This window comes from Leptonychotes weddellii, chromosome 16 (genome assembly GCF_054177405.1).
Source record: "Leptonychotes weddellii isolate Sample4059 chromosome 16, ASM5417740v2, whole genome shotgun sequence".
Taxonomy (NCBI): domain Eukaryota; kingdom Metazoa; phylum Chordata; class Mammalia; order Carnivora; family Phocidae; genus Leptonychotes; species Leptonychotes weddellii.
Window position 1 is genome coordinate 3,189,340 of NC_138384.1, and position 15,925 is coordinate 3,205,264.

The 15,925-nt window shown below is 54.8% G+C and overlaps 2 protein-coding genes across 2 annotated transcripts in view; one reads left to right on the forward strand and one right to left on the reverse strand.

Annotated features, from left to right (window-relative positions):
- The window catches only part of CLMB (calcimembrin), a 31,161-nt gene extending 25,398 nt beyond the window's left edge, over window positions 1-5,763 (forward strand). The window contains exons 3-4 of the mRNA XM_081806283.1: window positions 2,789-2,920; window positions 5,237-5,763. Coding sequence (XP_081662409.1) covers window positions 2,789-2,920; window positions 5,237-5,295 — 191 coding nt within the window. The 3' untranslated portion in view covers window positions 5,296-5,763. The remainder of the gene's footprint in view (window positions 1-2,788; window positions 2,921-5,236) is intronic.
- Window positions 1-15,925, reverse strand: part of COX4I1 (cytochrome c oxidase subunit 4I1) — a 400,433-nt gene that overhangs the window by 78,732 nt on the left and 305,776 nt on the right. The gene's annotated exons all lie outside the window — the stretch shown is intronic.

A 15,925-nucleotide genomic window follows, 5' to 3' on the forward strand; every position in this document is an offset into this window, starting at 1 on the left:
GACCTCTTTCCCACGCAGAGGCCCAGAGAGGAGACGTGACCTGCCCAGGGTGGCACGAACAGCGAGCAGTTGGCCTGATTTAGGGCCAGCGTGCTCACCACTGTGTCCGTTGCTGGCAGCTTTTCTAAGCACACGGCCCAGGTCAAGCTGCAGATGGGCCAAGAAATTGGCCTGATTCCATTGCTTTAGGTCACCTGATGTTCGTGCTTTTGTGGATTCGAACAGTCTGTCTTTGACAGTCCAGGCATGAACTGCCCATCAGAGGGGCACCCCTTAGGTGGCCAGAGGTCACCCTGAGAAGCCCCCTGTGATTTTTCCCACAGCACAGTGGGTACTGTGCATTCCCACTGCGCACCCGCCATCCTTCCTCCTCCTGTGGTCAGGGCGAGCTATGGGGACCACATCAGCTTCCAATTCTGTATGACAAATTACCCTCAAACCCAGTGGCTTTAACATGTATTATCTCTGTGTCTGTGGCTTGGGAATTCAGGAACGACTTTGCTGGGAGCTCCTGGCTCAGGGTCTCTTGTGGGGTTACATTTAAGCGGTCAGCAAGGGCTGCAGTGTCATCCAAAGGCTTGACTGGGCTGGAGGACTCCCTCTCCTGGTGGCTCCCTCACAGGGCTGTTGGCAGGAAGTCTCAGTCCCTCACCACACACCCCTGGCTGCTTGCTTGTCCCCACAGCATGGTGGCTGGCTTCCCCCAGAGTGAGAGGGCAAGGAAGAAGTTGCAGTCCTTTGTGACCTTGTCTTGGAAGTCCCACACCATGTCTTCCGTCATATGCCGTGTGCAAGAATCCATGCTAAGTCCATCCACACAGAAGGGGAGGTGAATCAGACTCCACCTCTTGGGGACATGCTTGAGAACCACTGACCCGCCCCCCCCAGGGGCCATGAGGAGCAGCGGGAATAACAATCACCCCATTCCCCAGCTCCTGCTGTTGACTAGGGACCCAGATACCTGAGCAAATGTCATGAAAAACAAGGGTGAAAAACAAGGTGGTGTGGGGTCTAGAGACAAGGATTTTTACACGCAGTTCGGCAGCGCCTGAAGGTCATTTCCAGTTTAAAGCACTCCACTTGCTCTCTCCCAGGCACTGTGGGCCCAAGGGAGACAGATGAATGAGACACTAGCCGTCCTCCAGACGCTCACAGTAAAGGGAGACAGAATTAAGAACGAATGTTTCAGTACAGTGTGATCAGTGCTGGAAGAAGATTGATGAATGAATCAATGTAGATGGACAAAGGAGGGAGGGATCGCATGTGCTGGGACATCTTCCCCAAAGAAGAGCCTATTTTGCTGGGCTTTGAAGGGTAAGCAGGAGCCCATTGCCCTGCAAAGGAAGAAAGAACATTCCAGGCAGAGAGAGTAGCATGTGCAAAGGCCCAAAGGCATTGGGAGCCCAGGCTTTTGGGGAACTGTGAGCAGTTTGGGGAGTGTGGGCAAGTGGCAGGGTAGTTCAGGCCAGATTGTGAAGGCTGGCTATAATTTATGATCAACATTTCCCAAAATGTATTTCACAACTCATCGTTCCGTGAGATGTTAATAGGCATTCTTTCAAAAACAGACCCCAAGGTTACTTAAGTTCAGGAAGCCCAGGGTTGAGCTCAATGCAAGCTGCTTCCCTACTGCAGGACTTCTCAGAGCCTTTAATTCTCTCTAACATGCAAGAGAATCTCCACGAGAAAGATAGATTAGATGGGATCCAGTCAACATTCAAATATGTGGTATTCCCAAACTCATGTGATTGTGGGACCCCCTTCCTGAGGGAGTCTCAGGAGGCCAATGTTCTAGGGAACACACTTTGGGAGCTACTGCTCATAGCTGGTTGTCAAGAGTTAGTGAGGGTCCCGCAGGTATGTGGTATGATCAGGTTCGCAGTTTCTGGCCCAGAGACTGGTTAGGGGCATGGGGAAGGAGAGAGAAGGACTGCAAAGATGCTGAGGGATGGCACCTGCGGGCTTGTGATTGGTTAGTTTGTCTCGGGGGTTGGAGGGTGGAGCAGGAAAGGGAGGAATTGTGGCTCACACTCTGGTTTCTAGCGCATCGTGGTTCCACTGACTCAGAGGGGAAGCATGGAGCAAGGCGTGTGATGTGGATGACTTGGGGGTGCTTTTCTGTCAGCTGGAGGTCTGTACCCAGGCGTGGCCGGGTCACCTGAACCTCATTAGCAGCAGCCTGCAGGACCACAAATTCACGGCCATGGAAGAAATGGACAGATGGCTGGGAAAGCCCAGCTTACCCAAACTGACACAGGAAGAAACAGAAAACCTGACCAGCCCCCTGTCGATGAAAGACACCTAATTTGTAACCTAACGTCTCTGCCCAAAGCAAATGCCAGGCTCAGGCAGCTCCGCTGGGGAATCCAGTCCAATGTGTCAGGGAGAAACGAGCCCCATGTCACAGACACCCTTTCGGACGGTGACGTGGGGGAGAGATATTGGCAGGCAGGGCTCCGCGTCGGTCGGGCCGCGTTCCCGTTCGAGCTGCGCGGCTCGCGTCCATTTAGAGCCTTGTTCTGGGCGCCCGCTGCGTGTCAGACACTGCTCTGGGCGCTGGGGCCACGTCAGTGGACAAAGCGGGGACAACTCAGTGCCCTCCCCAAACGATGCAAGCTTGGACAGGCCATCCAGTGGGGGGTCCCTCCCCGTGTGTGCAAAGTGGAGCGGCGGGGAGGGAGGGAGGCCGGCAGGCAGCCCACGGCGGGCAGTTCCAGGCGGCCACTGATGCTTGTCTCCCTGTCGTGTGTGTGTGTGTACCTGTGTGTCCCACGGCCTGCCCTCTCAGGCTTTAAAATGTGTGGCGGTAGCCATGACGAGGCCCCCGTCCTGAGCGACAAGCACCTGGACGTGCCCAACATCATCATCACCCCCCCGACCCCCACGGGCATGATGCTGCCACGGGACTCCAGGCAGACAGGTGAGGTGCCCGCCACCGCTGCCAAGCTGTCTGGGGGGCCTGGCTGGGGACAGCTCCCGGGGGGCCCCCCTTTGTGCCGTGGGTCTGAGCTCACGTCCCCACCTGCCGGGGTTTGTTAAAAATTTATGCTGGGATCTGCGTACGCTCCACCCAGGGCCCCTCGCACGCACCAGCCTCAGCAAGATGTGGCCCTATTAAGTAATTAGCTAGACAGCCCCTGCCGGCAGCCGGGGCGCGTGATGGATGGGGCTGGGCAGGCCCAGCGAGGTAATGGATGGATGTGCCTTCCCCTGCCAGCTGGGGACTAGTGCTCCGTCTTGCCGGCCACAGCAGTTCCGCTGGACAGGACAGCCTTGGAAACACACCACGTCTGGGCCCAGCTGCTCTCCGGCCCTCCTAGATGCTGCTCACTTAAGGGAGTGGGGAGGAGACAGACTTGTTTCCAGAGAGAGGTGCAGACCCGTGCCCTAACCTGTGGGCACCGTGGACACTGTTGGAGCCGGTGGGACGGCTTGTTCATTTGTTCATCAAAGAGAGTTAGGGGGCCATACCTGTGCGAGGTGCTGAGGCTGCCGTTGTGAATAATAGTAATAAAAAATACTGATGTTAGCAGTAAGCAGTTTCTCATTGAGTCCTCAGGGTGACTCTGGGCTAGGTCCTGTTTTCATCCCCGTTTTACGGATGGGCAAACTGAGGGTCAGAGAGGGTGAGATGCTCACCATAGAGCTGGTAAGTGGCAGGGTTGGGATTCAGACCCAGCCGTGTGATCTGGAGCCTGCCCTGTGGCCCCGAGGCTAGGCGCCCCCCCAGTGGCTCACATCAGTCAGCCAACCAGCCGTCAGGACATCAGTCCTGCCTGGCTCTTGCTGGGAGCACAGGCTGACCAGGCTTGATGTGGGGGGGCTGGGTAGACTTTTCCAGAAGTGCTGAGCTTGCCCACCAGGCCGGGTGATCGGGAGGAACCCACTGGACCCCCTCTGGGCCGGGCCCTATGCGGGGACAGGTGCTGGGCCATTCTCAGTAATGACTCACCCTGGGTCACCTTCCTTTATCACCCTCCCAAGTGCCAGGCACTGGGCTGAAGTCTTCTCACAATGTTTATTCTCCTGCCAACCCTGAGGGCTGTGAAAACCACCCTTATCTCTAGTTTACAGATGGGAGACCTGAGGTCCAGAGAGGGACGGTGACTCACCCAAGGGCACACAGCAAGGTGGGAGAAGAGCTGGGCTCTTGCTCTGTGTCCAACCAGAGAGCTCAGTGCAGGCAGCAGAGGCTCAGGCCCTTCGCTCTACCATTAGGCTCCCTGCCCTGCCAGCCTTGGTGTCCCCATCTGTAGAATGGGGTTATAACCCCCATCCCTGCCTCGGGGCCAATGTGAATGTGGGCAGGCTCAGGGTCACTTTACAGGGTCAGAGTCCCTGGCTCGCAGAGGAATTCCGAAACCCCAGAGAGGCCCCTTTAAGTGTAAGCAGCTGCAGGGGTGGATCAGCACAGAGGGCCTGAACAGGTGTACCGTCCTGTCCTACCCGCCCGGACCCCGTGCCTCTGCTTTTCCCCTTTCAGAGAACGGAGGCATAGGATAAAAGGCACGGACCACTGGGTCAGAGAACCCTGAATTCACATCCCTGCTCTGTGACTTAGCACCTTGTGACACTGAGCAAGAGGGGCTACCTCCCTGAGCCTTGATTTCCCCATCTGTAAAATGGTGCCTCAGAGAGGTTGGGGAGGATCCGGTGACAAGGACAGGGTCTGACTTCATGCCCTGCACAGAGGCGGTGTTGTTCATATTCTCACCAGTGGTATTTAGGGCAGGAGGAGAACTCCAGACCTGGGTAGCACTTCTTCCAGTGTTGCTGGCTCCGAGTGATGATCAGAGACCTGGGCCTCCCCAGGCAATGAGGGGTTGGGCCCCCCTGGCTGGCTTGGAGCAGGTCTCCCCCGCTCTGGGCCTCAACTTCCCATCTCTAAGACAGGGTCATGGAGGTCCTGACCTCCCGTCCAGTCCCGGCCTTGAAGGCACCTCCCAGAAGATGCTGAGCCAAGGGTGGGGCCCAGGGGTACAATCCGAGGAACCTCAGCCAGGACCCCAGGCAAGCTCTGCATTGGGTGTGGGCGGAGGGTGCGTGGGGAAGACCCACGAGACCCAGTGTCACCCGGTCCCCTGTCAACAGCCTTACCCGCCTGTATGTGGGGGGAAGTTCGGGGTGGTTGTACAAAGCAGGGAGCCCAGAGGCTCTGGCCTTGGAGCTCTGGGGGAAAGGGAGCCTGGATGTGGTGGGTGCCCACCCAGATGCTGACTCCTCGTCTTCCTCCTAGTCTGGCTGGATGAGACAGGGTCGTGCCCAGAGGATGGAGAAATAGACCCCGAAGCCTGAGGAGGAGGCACAGGTCGGAGACTGTCCTGCTCCAGGGGCCCCCAACCCCACATGTCCCTGGGGGCGTGGCTGCCCGGGACAGATGCGCTGAGCACGCCGGACCCTGGATGGGAAAACGAAAGAATCCGGCACCTGACCAGCTGCAATGTGGCAAGAAGAGCAAGGAATCAGCCGGCCCTGCCTGCATGCAGAGCCAAGTTTCCCGGGCCCCGCTGAGCTGACCAGACCTCTCACGCCCACACGGTCATGGTGACGGCCACCGGGGTGGAGGGAGAGGCTTTCTCCTGGACAAACGTACCCTCCCTGAGCCCTGGGCCACACAGTCGGGTGTGCATGAAGTCAACACACGCAAGAACTTGCAGAGGAGTGGCTCCGTTTTTTACAAGTTGTTTTACAGATATCAAAACAGTCCACAAAGTGATTTATAATTCCTTTTTTGCATTATAAATAAAGGTCATCTGTAACAAACAGTGAACCCTGCTTCTTGGGCTGGGCAGAGACGATGGAGCGCACGCAGGTACAGAGGTGAAGAGAATCGCTTCCTACAGAGGGAGGGGCAGGGCTGGCCGGTGTGGGGGCGGGGCCTTCGGATGGTTGTGGGCCCCCCTCCCCCCCCCATTCACACACTGCCAGGGAAGCCTGAGCAAGGCCCAAGGCACGGACTCTGAAGTCACGTGGGCCCGAGTCCCAGCTCCGTCCTCACCAGCTGTGGGATCCTCGTCATGATATGTGTCTAGGATGGGAGGCAGTGGTTCTGGGTTTGGTGTTTTTCGAGAACATCAAACCCTTGGTGTCCCCGTTCCCCTCCTAGACTGTTCTGATGGTGGCACCTTTGTCTGGCTTCTATCAGAGGCCCTGTGGTTCCCACTGTGTTGTCAGTTTCCTGAAGCAGCAGAGCCTGAGCAAAGGCTTTGTGGGGCAAGAGTTTATTTGGAAGGCGATCCAGGAGCACACAGGGAGGGAGGGAGCAGTGCAGTTGGGGGCGGGGGAGGACCCCAAGACCACTCTCGGGTTCAGGAATTCCCTAGAGGGACTCAGAACTCAGAAAAGCCACTCTGGCTGTGCTGTGTTTATGGTTTCTTACAGCGAAAGAATGCAGATTGCAATCCTCAAAGGGCAGAGATGACAAGGGTGGGGCCCAGGAGAGAGCACACGGGGAAGTCCTGCGGGCAGCATTTGATTCTCCAGCCTCCACGATGACGCACGCTCCGGGTACCGCCAACCAGGGGAGCGCACTGAGACGCCGGGGTGTCCGTGGTTTTCCCTGGGGGGTTGGCCACATAGACATGGCTGGCCGCCCACATGGTGACCTCAGTCTCCAGCCCCTCTGTAAATCACACCGTCAGACTGTTCTGCGTGACCGAGGCTCCAGGTAAACAAAGATAGTCTTATCAGGCAGGACATTCCTAGAGCCTCCAGGTCACCTACCAGGAGCCCAGGGCAAAGTCCCGATCTCTCTGGGGGGTCCTCCCTCTCCCTGTCCCCCTGCCCCTCCCCCCCCCCCCCCCGCACGGTCTAAATAAAATTTAAAAAAAAGAAAATAAGTCGCACTTCCCAGCATGTTCCCAGAGCTCACACACAACAGGTGCACAAGCTGTTATTTCACGCTCATGCAGCTGGAGGGGTGCCAGGCAATTCTGAGCACCTCTAACACCTAGGATACTCTTGGAGGAAACTCTTAGAGGTCACGCATTAGTCAGCTTTCTTTTTCGCTGTGATATTGCTGTGTACAAACAACCCCAGCTCTAGGCTGAATGTGTACCCACCCCCCACATCTGCATGTTGAGACCTAATCCCCAGTGTGAGGGAGTAAGGAGGGGGGCCTCTAGGTCATGCAGCTGGAGCCCTCAGGAACGGATTGGTGACCTTACAAGAGAGACCTCAGAGAGATGCCACCATGTGAGGTCATGGCCAACTGTGAACCAGGAAGCAGGCCCTCCCCAGACAGCGAATCTACTGGTGCCTTGATCTTGGACTTCCCAACCTCCAGAAATGTGAGAAATACATTTCTAGCAACCCAAAGACACGAAGACGCACGTGCTCCCCAAACTCACTAGCTTAAGATAGCGGATCTTCAGTGTCTCACTCCATGGTCTTTAGGTAGGTGGGCCATGGCTCTACTGAATGGCCGTGAGGGGCTGGGTTCAAATCAGCTCTGTGTGTTCCCTCCAGCTGTGGCCAGCCACTGCCCCAGTGTGCTGTCATGGAGGATGGCGGGAGCACGGAGCCCAAGCCAGGCCACGCGAGTGTATTCTCAGCTCCTGCTCATGGCTTGGGGCCCCAGTCCCCGACTCTGGGCACCAGGGGGAATGCTGGGCCAGAGCGCTGGCGCTGGGCACGAGCCCTAAAGACTGGCTCGGTCTACATGCCAGGGCGTGGGAGGAGTCCCCGCATCTCCCCCGGCACAGCTCAGAGGCCTCCAGCCCACTCAGCAACCTGCTGTGGCTAATCCCGGCTTCATCCCAGGCTTTTAGTGCCCATGGCAACAGCAAGAGGGCTGTGAGCTGGAGCCCAGGCAGGAGCGGGTCGGTCAGAGGCGGCGCAGTCCCAGGATGCTGGATATGGCTTTCTTGCAGGGTCAGAGTGAGTTCCCTCGCTCTCATGGCGCGCAGGGTGTCCGTACTAGTCCCTGGCTTGGTGCCTCTTGTAGCTGGAGCCTCCATCCCTGGTGAGGCCAGCATCCTTAGGAGGGTGCCTGCTGAGTACGGGGAGAGAGACCTTTCCTGGTGACATCTGCACCCCCAACCTGCAGCAAAGGCCATGACACTGCCCAGCACCCTAAGCCTCTGCCTTCAAGCGAGCTCTCTCTCCCCACAAGGGAGGGGCGAGGTGGAAAGGGCTTGCTCAGTGCACACTCCTGCCCGGGGAGGGCATGCAAGTAGGGAGCAGGGCACCCCACTGCAGCTCTAGCATCCCACATAGGAGCTGTCAGAAAGAATGGGGGGAGTGGGTACGAGCAAGGGCTTTGGTGTCAGCAAGACCCATGTTGTAATGTGTCACTTTGGAAAGTCACTTGACCTCTCTGGACCTTTTTTTAGCCTAGAAAGTGAAGATAAGATGGGGAGCATCTGAGGATTAAGTAAAATAGTCTATGTACCACCTCCATGGTGCCTGGCAGGGATCAAACAGTTGATCCACGGGAGTCATTCTGATCAGGCAGGTCACCAACCCCTCTGGGCCTCCATTTTCATCTGGAGGATGGAGACAATGCCCCGAGGGACCTGAGGATTACTGACAGTGAAGGTACGAACATGGGGTGGGTGGTGAGAGTGGGGACCTTACCTGCAGTGGGTGCTAGGGGAGCCCGCATGTCTGTAACAGCAGCATTCCAGAGCAAGCACCTGGGGCTTTTTTGGGAGCAGAAGCAGGGGGGCTGGGGGCTCTCAAGGCCAGCTGGCAGTACCAGGTCACCCCCTTTGGATGGGTTAGCAGATAACCCCCTGACCCACACCACCACCCCTCCCCCCACCCCACCCATGCTGTGCTCTTTGTGGTGGTGGTGAGACAATGCTGAGGAATGTTCTGGACTACACTAATGCTTCTCGCACTTGAAGGTGCTCCCAGTAGCAATCTGGTTCAAGTGCAGATTAAGTTTTGGGAAGTCTGGGGTGGAGTCTGCGATTGTGGATTCCTGCTTCCTAGCCTAAATCCATTCTGTCCCAATGCTCTATTTATCAGTGGGGGAACTTGAGCAAGTTACTTTGCCTCCCCGAGCCTCAGTTTCCTTGATCTTCAAGTGGGGATGATAACTAGGTTTTCGGGAAGATTAAATGAGCGAACACACAGAACCTAGAATAACATGTGGCATAGGATCCAAAGAGTCCTCCAGAACGTTAGCGATAATGCTGACGTTAGCACAGCTGTGTTGGAGAAGACCCACCAGGCCCACCTGTGCGGTCGCAAACTTGTGAAGTTGTTCAGTTTTGTGTGGACTTGGCCCTTCATGATGTAGCCCGGGGCACAGGGATGCAAGAGCACCTGGTTCTGGGGTTCACGAGCAGACCTGGTTTGGCCACTCGCTGCTGACAAAATCCAAAGTGATAGGGAAACAAGAAAGGAATTTATTTCAGTGAAGCCAGCACTGGGAAGACAGTGGACTAGCAGCTCGAAGTCTGTCTCCAAAGTGCCAAAAATACTTCCAGCTTATCTAAGGAAAACGTGGGGCAAAGGTGGGTGGGTGCGTGTAGGTAGGCAGTGAAGGTCAAATGCATCCCTGTCTTGGGTCAATCACGAGAGATCTCGCAGGCTCAGGGCGGTCCGTATCGCTCGAGGGGGTAGCTTCTGGGATGCTTTGCCCTCAGGGTCTTCCACCTGAGCCGAAGGACTAGCTGGAAAGGAGAACCCAAACTAGCAAGTTTGAGGTCAGGGGCGCCTGGCTGACTCAGTGGGTGGAGCAGCGACTCTTGATCCTGGGGTTACGAGTTCAGGCCCCACGTTCAGTGTAGAGATTACTTCAAAATAAAAACTTAAGGGGCGCCTGGGTGGCTCCGATGGTTAAGCGTCTGCCTTCGGCTCAGGTCATGATCCCAGGGTCCTGGGATCGAGCCCCGCATCGGGCTCCCTGCTTGGCAGGGAACCTGCTTCTCCCTCTCTCTCTACTGTTCTCTCTCGCTCTATCAAATAAATAAATAAAATCTTCAAAAATAAATAAATAAAAATAAAAACTTTAAAAAAGTTTGCGGTCAGAATGGAGGCGGCAGCTGAAGTCCTTTGTCAATGAAAGGTGGGGGGGTGCTTACATAGGAGGGGGTGGGTGGGGTGGGTGCCTCTTCAGGGCTGGTCTGGAATGATGACTTACGTGAGCCCAAAGCATGGCTCCCTAACTCTTACTTCTTCAGTCTGTTCTTCCTTAAATACGTCCTGGGGGAAATGGATACTAATGTCTGTACTTTATTTTTCATTTACTCTTAATGCCAAAGTCGTGCACACCGATTAAAACCAACAATAACGCTTTGTGAGTGGCTCCCCCCCCAAAAGTGTGTGTCGGCGGGGTGTGACGCAGAGCCTGGGGTCACTGGCGACGAGGAACTAGATGGACGTCAACAGCTCTGACCCCCGAGAAGGCCCGTTCGCCCTAATCCCGGCGTGTCCCAGAGAAGCTCCCAGGTTCCAGGAGGCGCGGGAACGTTCCGGCCCACGACTAGGGATTCGTGCTGTGTGCCTCCAGGAGGGGTGGCTGGGAGGGGAGAGAAGTGTGAAAACAGATGGAAATGTAATGTTTTAATGACAGCAGCAGATGGCAAAAAGACACAAGAGTGTATTCACACCGTGTCAGAGCCATTTGAGAGCGCCCGCCCTGCTCGGCGGTTCTCTCGCCGGCTCCCCCGCCCAACCCTGGAGGCCTGTGAGCTGCGGGGAGGGTCGCGCGGGCCCCCAGGAGGGGTGGCCGCCTGGAGCCACAGGTGGATGGGGAGCTCCCTTGGCCACCTGGGGGCTGCTGGGCTTTAATGGGCTCTGCTTTCACACAGTCCCTACTCCGGGGTGCCCTGGGGCTGCCCGAGGCCAGGCCGTGGCCAAGGCTCACCTGCACTTCTGCTCGCAGCCTCCAGGCGAGCCTCGCGGCTAGACCACACCCCACGCCGCCCGTGGCCACCAGAGTTCTCGTCCTAGAACGTGAATCCACTCTTGTCACTCCCCAACCTGACCCGCATCCTTCAGAAGGCCTCCCGTTGAGCTCAGGATCCTGTTCATGTCCTTGGAAGCGGCTCACCGAGCAGCCCCTGGCGAGCTGACCCCCGCTCGCCTCTCCGCGCTCTGCAGGGAGAACGGCTCCTCGCCGCGGGCCCTCTCGAGAGAGGCCACTACAGCTAAGTGCAGAAGCCGCCACCGTGTCAGCCTTCCCAAGCCTCACGGGGCCGCAGGAGGTGGTGAGGTTCCGAACAGGTAACCGCTGGAGCAGGTGGGCCCAATGGGCCGCAGTGGCTGCGGGCCAGAAGGTCGTGTTATCACCCCCGCCCTGGAGACCTTGGAGGGGACACAGCCCCCCAAGTCACGGTAGGAACTATGGCTCTCAGGCTCCGGGAGCACCGTGGGATGGGGGCCCCAGTAGGAGAGTGATCCTTCCCTATCATCAGGACACTGCTCTGTGAGAAGCCACGATGGGTTCTGGTGGAGGCAAGGGAAGGAAGAGGCACCAGAGGGGGGTGATCTCCATTCTGCATTTCTCTTTTGCTGCCCTGACTATAATTCTAGCCCCCTCCTTAGATGGGTGACACCAGCTGCCAGTCTCGGCTTCCTCTACCTTCTCCCCCTCAGGCTGCAGGAGCCAGGCTGGACTCGGTTTATCGGATCAGTGGCCCTCAGCCTTGCCCCAGAAGTTGTGGTTCCTTCAGTCCAGGTGTGGCCTGGCCTTGGGCAGGTGATTCCCAAGCACAAGCAGGGCAAGCTGCCCTGCAGCCTGTCCCCCACCTCCTCCATTGGGCCGCTCATCATGGTGCTCGGCTGCTGGTCCCCTCACCATGAGGAAATGGCTCCCACGTGGCTGGGATTCAGACTTCGAGGTGAACTGATCAAGGTTTGAATGAACATGCCCTGCGCAGATGGATCACAGGTCCGGCCCAAACGTGCTCAGCCCAAGACCCACCTGCCCGGATGTGTTGGCGGGCGGCAGGCCCAATGCCAGGTACAGGCCTGCCTGACGCTTCAGAGGACCCAAGGCTCGAGGAGGTGGCTGATGCTGCAAATACTGGTCCACACGGGGTTAAGTGGCCACCCGACTGGACGGGATGGTGATAAGACACTTTTGTCATTGCAGAAAGGTCTGAAGTCCAAGGTGCCTTTCTGCCCGCCTAAATTCTACTATGACCAAAGGTATCCGAGCACAGACTGTCCTAAAGGGGGCAGTAGGTTCAACTGCAGGAATGTTTAGGTGCCTGGGGGAAACTGGAGGAGAGATTTTTTTTAAGTAATCATACACCCAAAGTGGGGCTCGAACTCATGACCCTGAGATCAAGAGTCACATCTTCCACCAACCGAGCCAGCCAGGCACCCCAAGATTTTTTTTAACAAGGCTTTTTTTTTTTTTTTGGAATAGCTTTGGATTTGGGGCGCTTGGGTGGGTCAGTCAGTTATGCATCTGACTTCAGCTCAGGTCATGATCTCGGGGAGCTGGGATGGAACCCCACATCGGGCCCCCGTCATCGCCGAGTTGGCTTGTCCCTGTACCTCTGCCCCTCCCCCCCAACTTGTGCGTGCCCGCTCTCTCTCCCAAATAAAATCGTAAAAAAAAAAAAAAGAATTTACAGAATAGTTGCAAAAACAGTACAGAGGGTTCCCATAGAGTGCCCGCCCAGTTTCCCCTGCCCTTAATCTTACTTTGCTCTGGTCTATTTGTCAAAATTAATGAACCAATTTTGATACACTATTATTTTTTTAGGTGCAAGACTCTTATTTTTTTTTTAAAGATTTTATCTATCTAGTTAGCTAGCTAGCTAACTATCTATCTATTTGACAGAGCTATAGAGAGAGCCAGAGAGCACAAGGAGAATGGCAGAGGGAGAGGGAGAAGCAGACTTCCCGCTGAGCAGGGAGCCTGACAGGGGGCTCCATCCCAGGACCCTGGGATCATGACCCGAGCTGAAGGCAGGTGCCCAACCGAGCCACCCAGGCGCCCTATGGTGCAAGACTCTTTTCTTAGTTAGTTAACATACAGTGTAGTATTAGTTTCACGTGTACAACATAGTGATTCAACACTTCCATACATCACCCGGTGCTCCTCCGGACAAGTGCACCCCATAACCCCCATCACCTATTTAACCCATTCCCCCACCCGCCTCCCCTCTCTAGAGTTAAGAATCTATTTCTTGGTTTGTCTCTCTTTTTCCCTTTACTCCTTTGTTTTGTTTAAATTCCACATATGAGTGAAATCATATATCATTTGTTTTTCTCTGACTGACTTATTTCACTTAGCATTATACTCTCTAGCTCCATCCATGTCGTTGCAAATGGCAAGATTTCATTCTTTTTATGGCTGAGTAGTATTCCATTGTGTATATACACCACCTCTTTACCCATTCATCAGTCTGATGGACACTTGGTCTGCTTCCATAGCTTGGCTATTGAAGATAATGCTGCTATAAACCTATCCCTTCAAATTAGTGTTTTTGTATTCTTTGTGTAAATAGTAATGTAATTACTGGATCATATGATAGTTCTATTGTAAAATTTTTTTAATTAATTAATTTATTTAAGTAATCTCTACACCCAGCACAGGGCTTGAGCTCACAACCCCAAGATCAAGAGTCACACGCTCTCCCGAATGAGCCAGCCAGGCACCTCTCTATTTTTAATTTTTTAAAAAGGACTTTATTTATTTTATTTTTTTTAAAGATTTTACTTATTTATTTGACAGAGAGAGACACAGCGAGAGAGGGAACACAAGCAGGGGGAGTGGGTGAGGGAGAAGCAGGCTCCCCGCAGAGTAGGAAGCCCAGTGCGGGGCTCGATCCCAGGACCCTGGGACCATGACCTGAGCCGAAAGCAGACGCTTAATGACTGAGCCACCCAGGCGCCCCCAAGGGTGAGAGAATCTTAGGCAGACTCCCTGCTGAGCACGGAGCCTTTCACTTCATGGGGCTTGATCCCCGCAACCCTGAGATCATGACCTGAGCAGAAACCAAGAGTCAGAGATTCAACTGACTGAGACAGCTAGGTGCCTCTCTAACTTTTTAAGGAACCTCCACACTGTTTTCCACAGAGTGGCTGCACCAGTTTGCATTCCCACCAACGGTGTAAGAAGGTACCCCTTTCTCCACATCTTCGCCGACGCCTGTTGTTTCTTGGTATACTATTTTTTTTAAAAGATTTTATTTATTTATGTGAGAGAGTGCGCGCCTGCATGCACGAGTAGGGGAGGGGGGAGAAGCAGACTCCCCGCTGAGCAGGGAGCCCGACACGGGGATCCATCTCAGGACCCTGGGATCATGACCTGAGCCGAAGGCATAAGCTTCACTGACTGAGCCACCCAGGTGCCCCCTGAGTCACTATTTTTTTTAAGTAAACTCTACCCCCAACATGGGGCTCAAACTCACGACCCCAAGATCAAGAGTCGCACGTGCCTCTGACTGAGCCAGCCAAGTGCCCTTGGGTCACCCTCTTGAGAGTGAGTATGTACATCGTTTGGAATTCTTCGGCACAGTAAGGTTGTCCCGTCATCCCCATTTACATCATCTCCAGCTCTTTATACACCACGACATGGGTCATTCCCGTCTTCTAGGGGAGGCATTTCTTACAACAGGGGATAGCGGTGTGAGGGTTCTGACCACCTGGTCTGACGCAACAGCCCACCTCCACCACGCCCCTCCGGGCTGGTCCCATGCCTTTCGTGTTCCTCTCAACTGTGCACTGTCTCCCCGACTTTCAGAGACCAGGCATGAGGATAGGCATTTGGAAGTCTTCTCTGGATCTTAAGTGTGGCTCACAGCTGGACCGGATTGGGGCCAATCCCTTCAATTCCCAATTTTCCCAATTATAAAAACCTCCTGGGAGCCAGTTACATGTGTGTGGTCACTCAGAAAGTCTAAATCTGGAGCTTAGGGGAGGGCGTTTTAAATAACAGCTTTATTGGGGAATACTTCACAAATTCACCCTTTTAAAGTCTACAGCTCAGTGTTTTTTAGTATATTTATAGAGCTCTGCAAACACCACCACACATTTCCATCACCCCTAAAAGACACCCAGTACCCATGAACAGCCACTCTCCTTTCCCTCTCCCCCAGCCCTGGCAACCACGAATCTAGTTTCTGTCTCTACATCTAATCTAGTTTCTAGATTGTTCATATAAGTGGACTCATAATATGTGGTCTTTTGTGACTGGCTTCTTTTCACGTAGCATCGTGTTTTCCAGGTTCATCCACGCTGTAGCACGAAACAGTGCTTCGTTCCTGTTTGTGGTGGAATAACATTCCACAGTATGTAGAGACCGCATTTTGTTTATCCATCCCTCAGTTGATGGACATTTGAGTGGCTTCCACCTTTCAGCTGTTGTGAATCATACCTCTGGGAAGGGAAAGACATTTAACAAGCCTCCAGGTGCCTCTGATGTTTGCTCATGTTTGCCACTCCGAGGCGCTGTCCTGTTGCAGTGTGCAACACTGGACACCATACCCGCTTGTCTGGCTCTCTCAACAGCCCGAAGAGGTAAGCAGCAGCACTGCCCCCACCCTATAGTCAGGGACAAGGACACTCAGGTGATGTAGACCCTCGGCTTAGCTAGTTCTCCTACTCATCCCGCCCTGCGTGGCCTCTCTGAACCTGGGCTTTCCCACCAGCTCTTTTCCTTTGCTCTTTTCCAGGCTATGAAAAGCAGGGAGGGAAGCCTCGCCAACTCTGGAGCACAAATATTTGCCAGTCAAGAAAACATTCCCCTATCAGTCAAAACCCAGACAAACTGGCAGACATGCTCTGCAGATGCCTGAGGGAGCTTCTATTTTAGGAGAGACCAGGTGGCCTGCAGCTTCTCCCCCTCCCCACACACCCCAGGCTCCTTCTCATTCCTACCTCGTTTGCAGATGAGGAGACTGAGGTTCAAAGTAGTCACTTGCCCTCTGTCACACAGCATCCAGAGGGATCTTTTCTTTCTTTCCTTTTTTTTTTTCTTCAAGTAATCTCCACACTCCACGAAGGGCTTGAA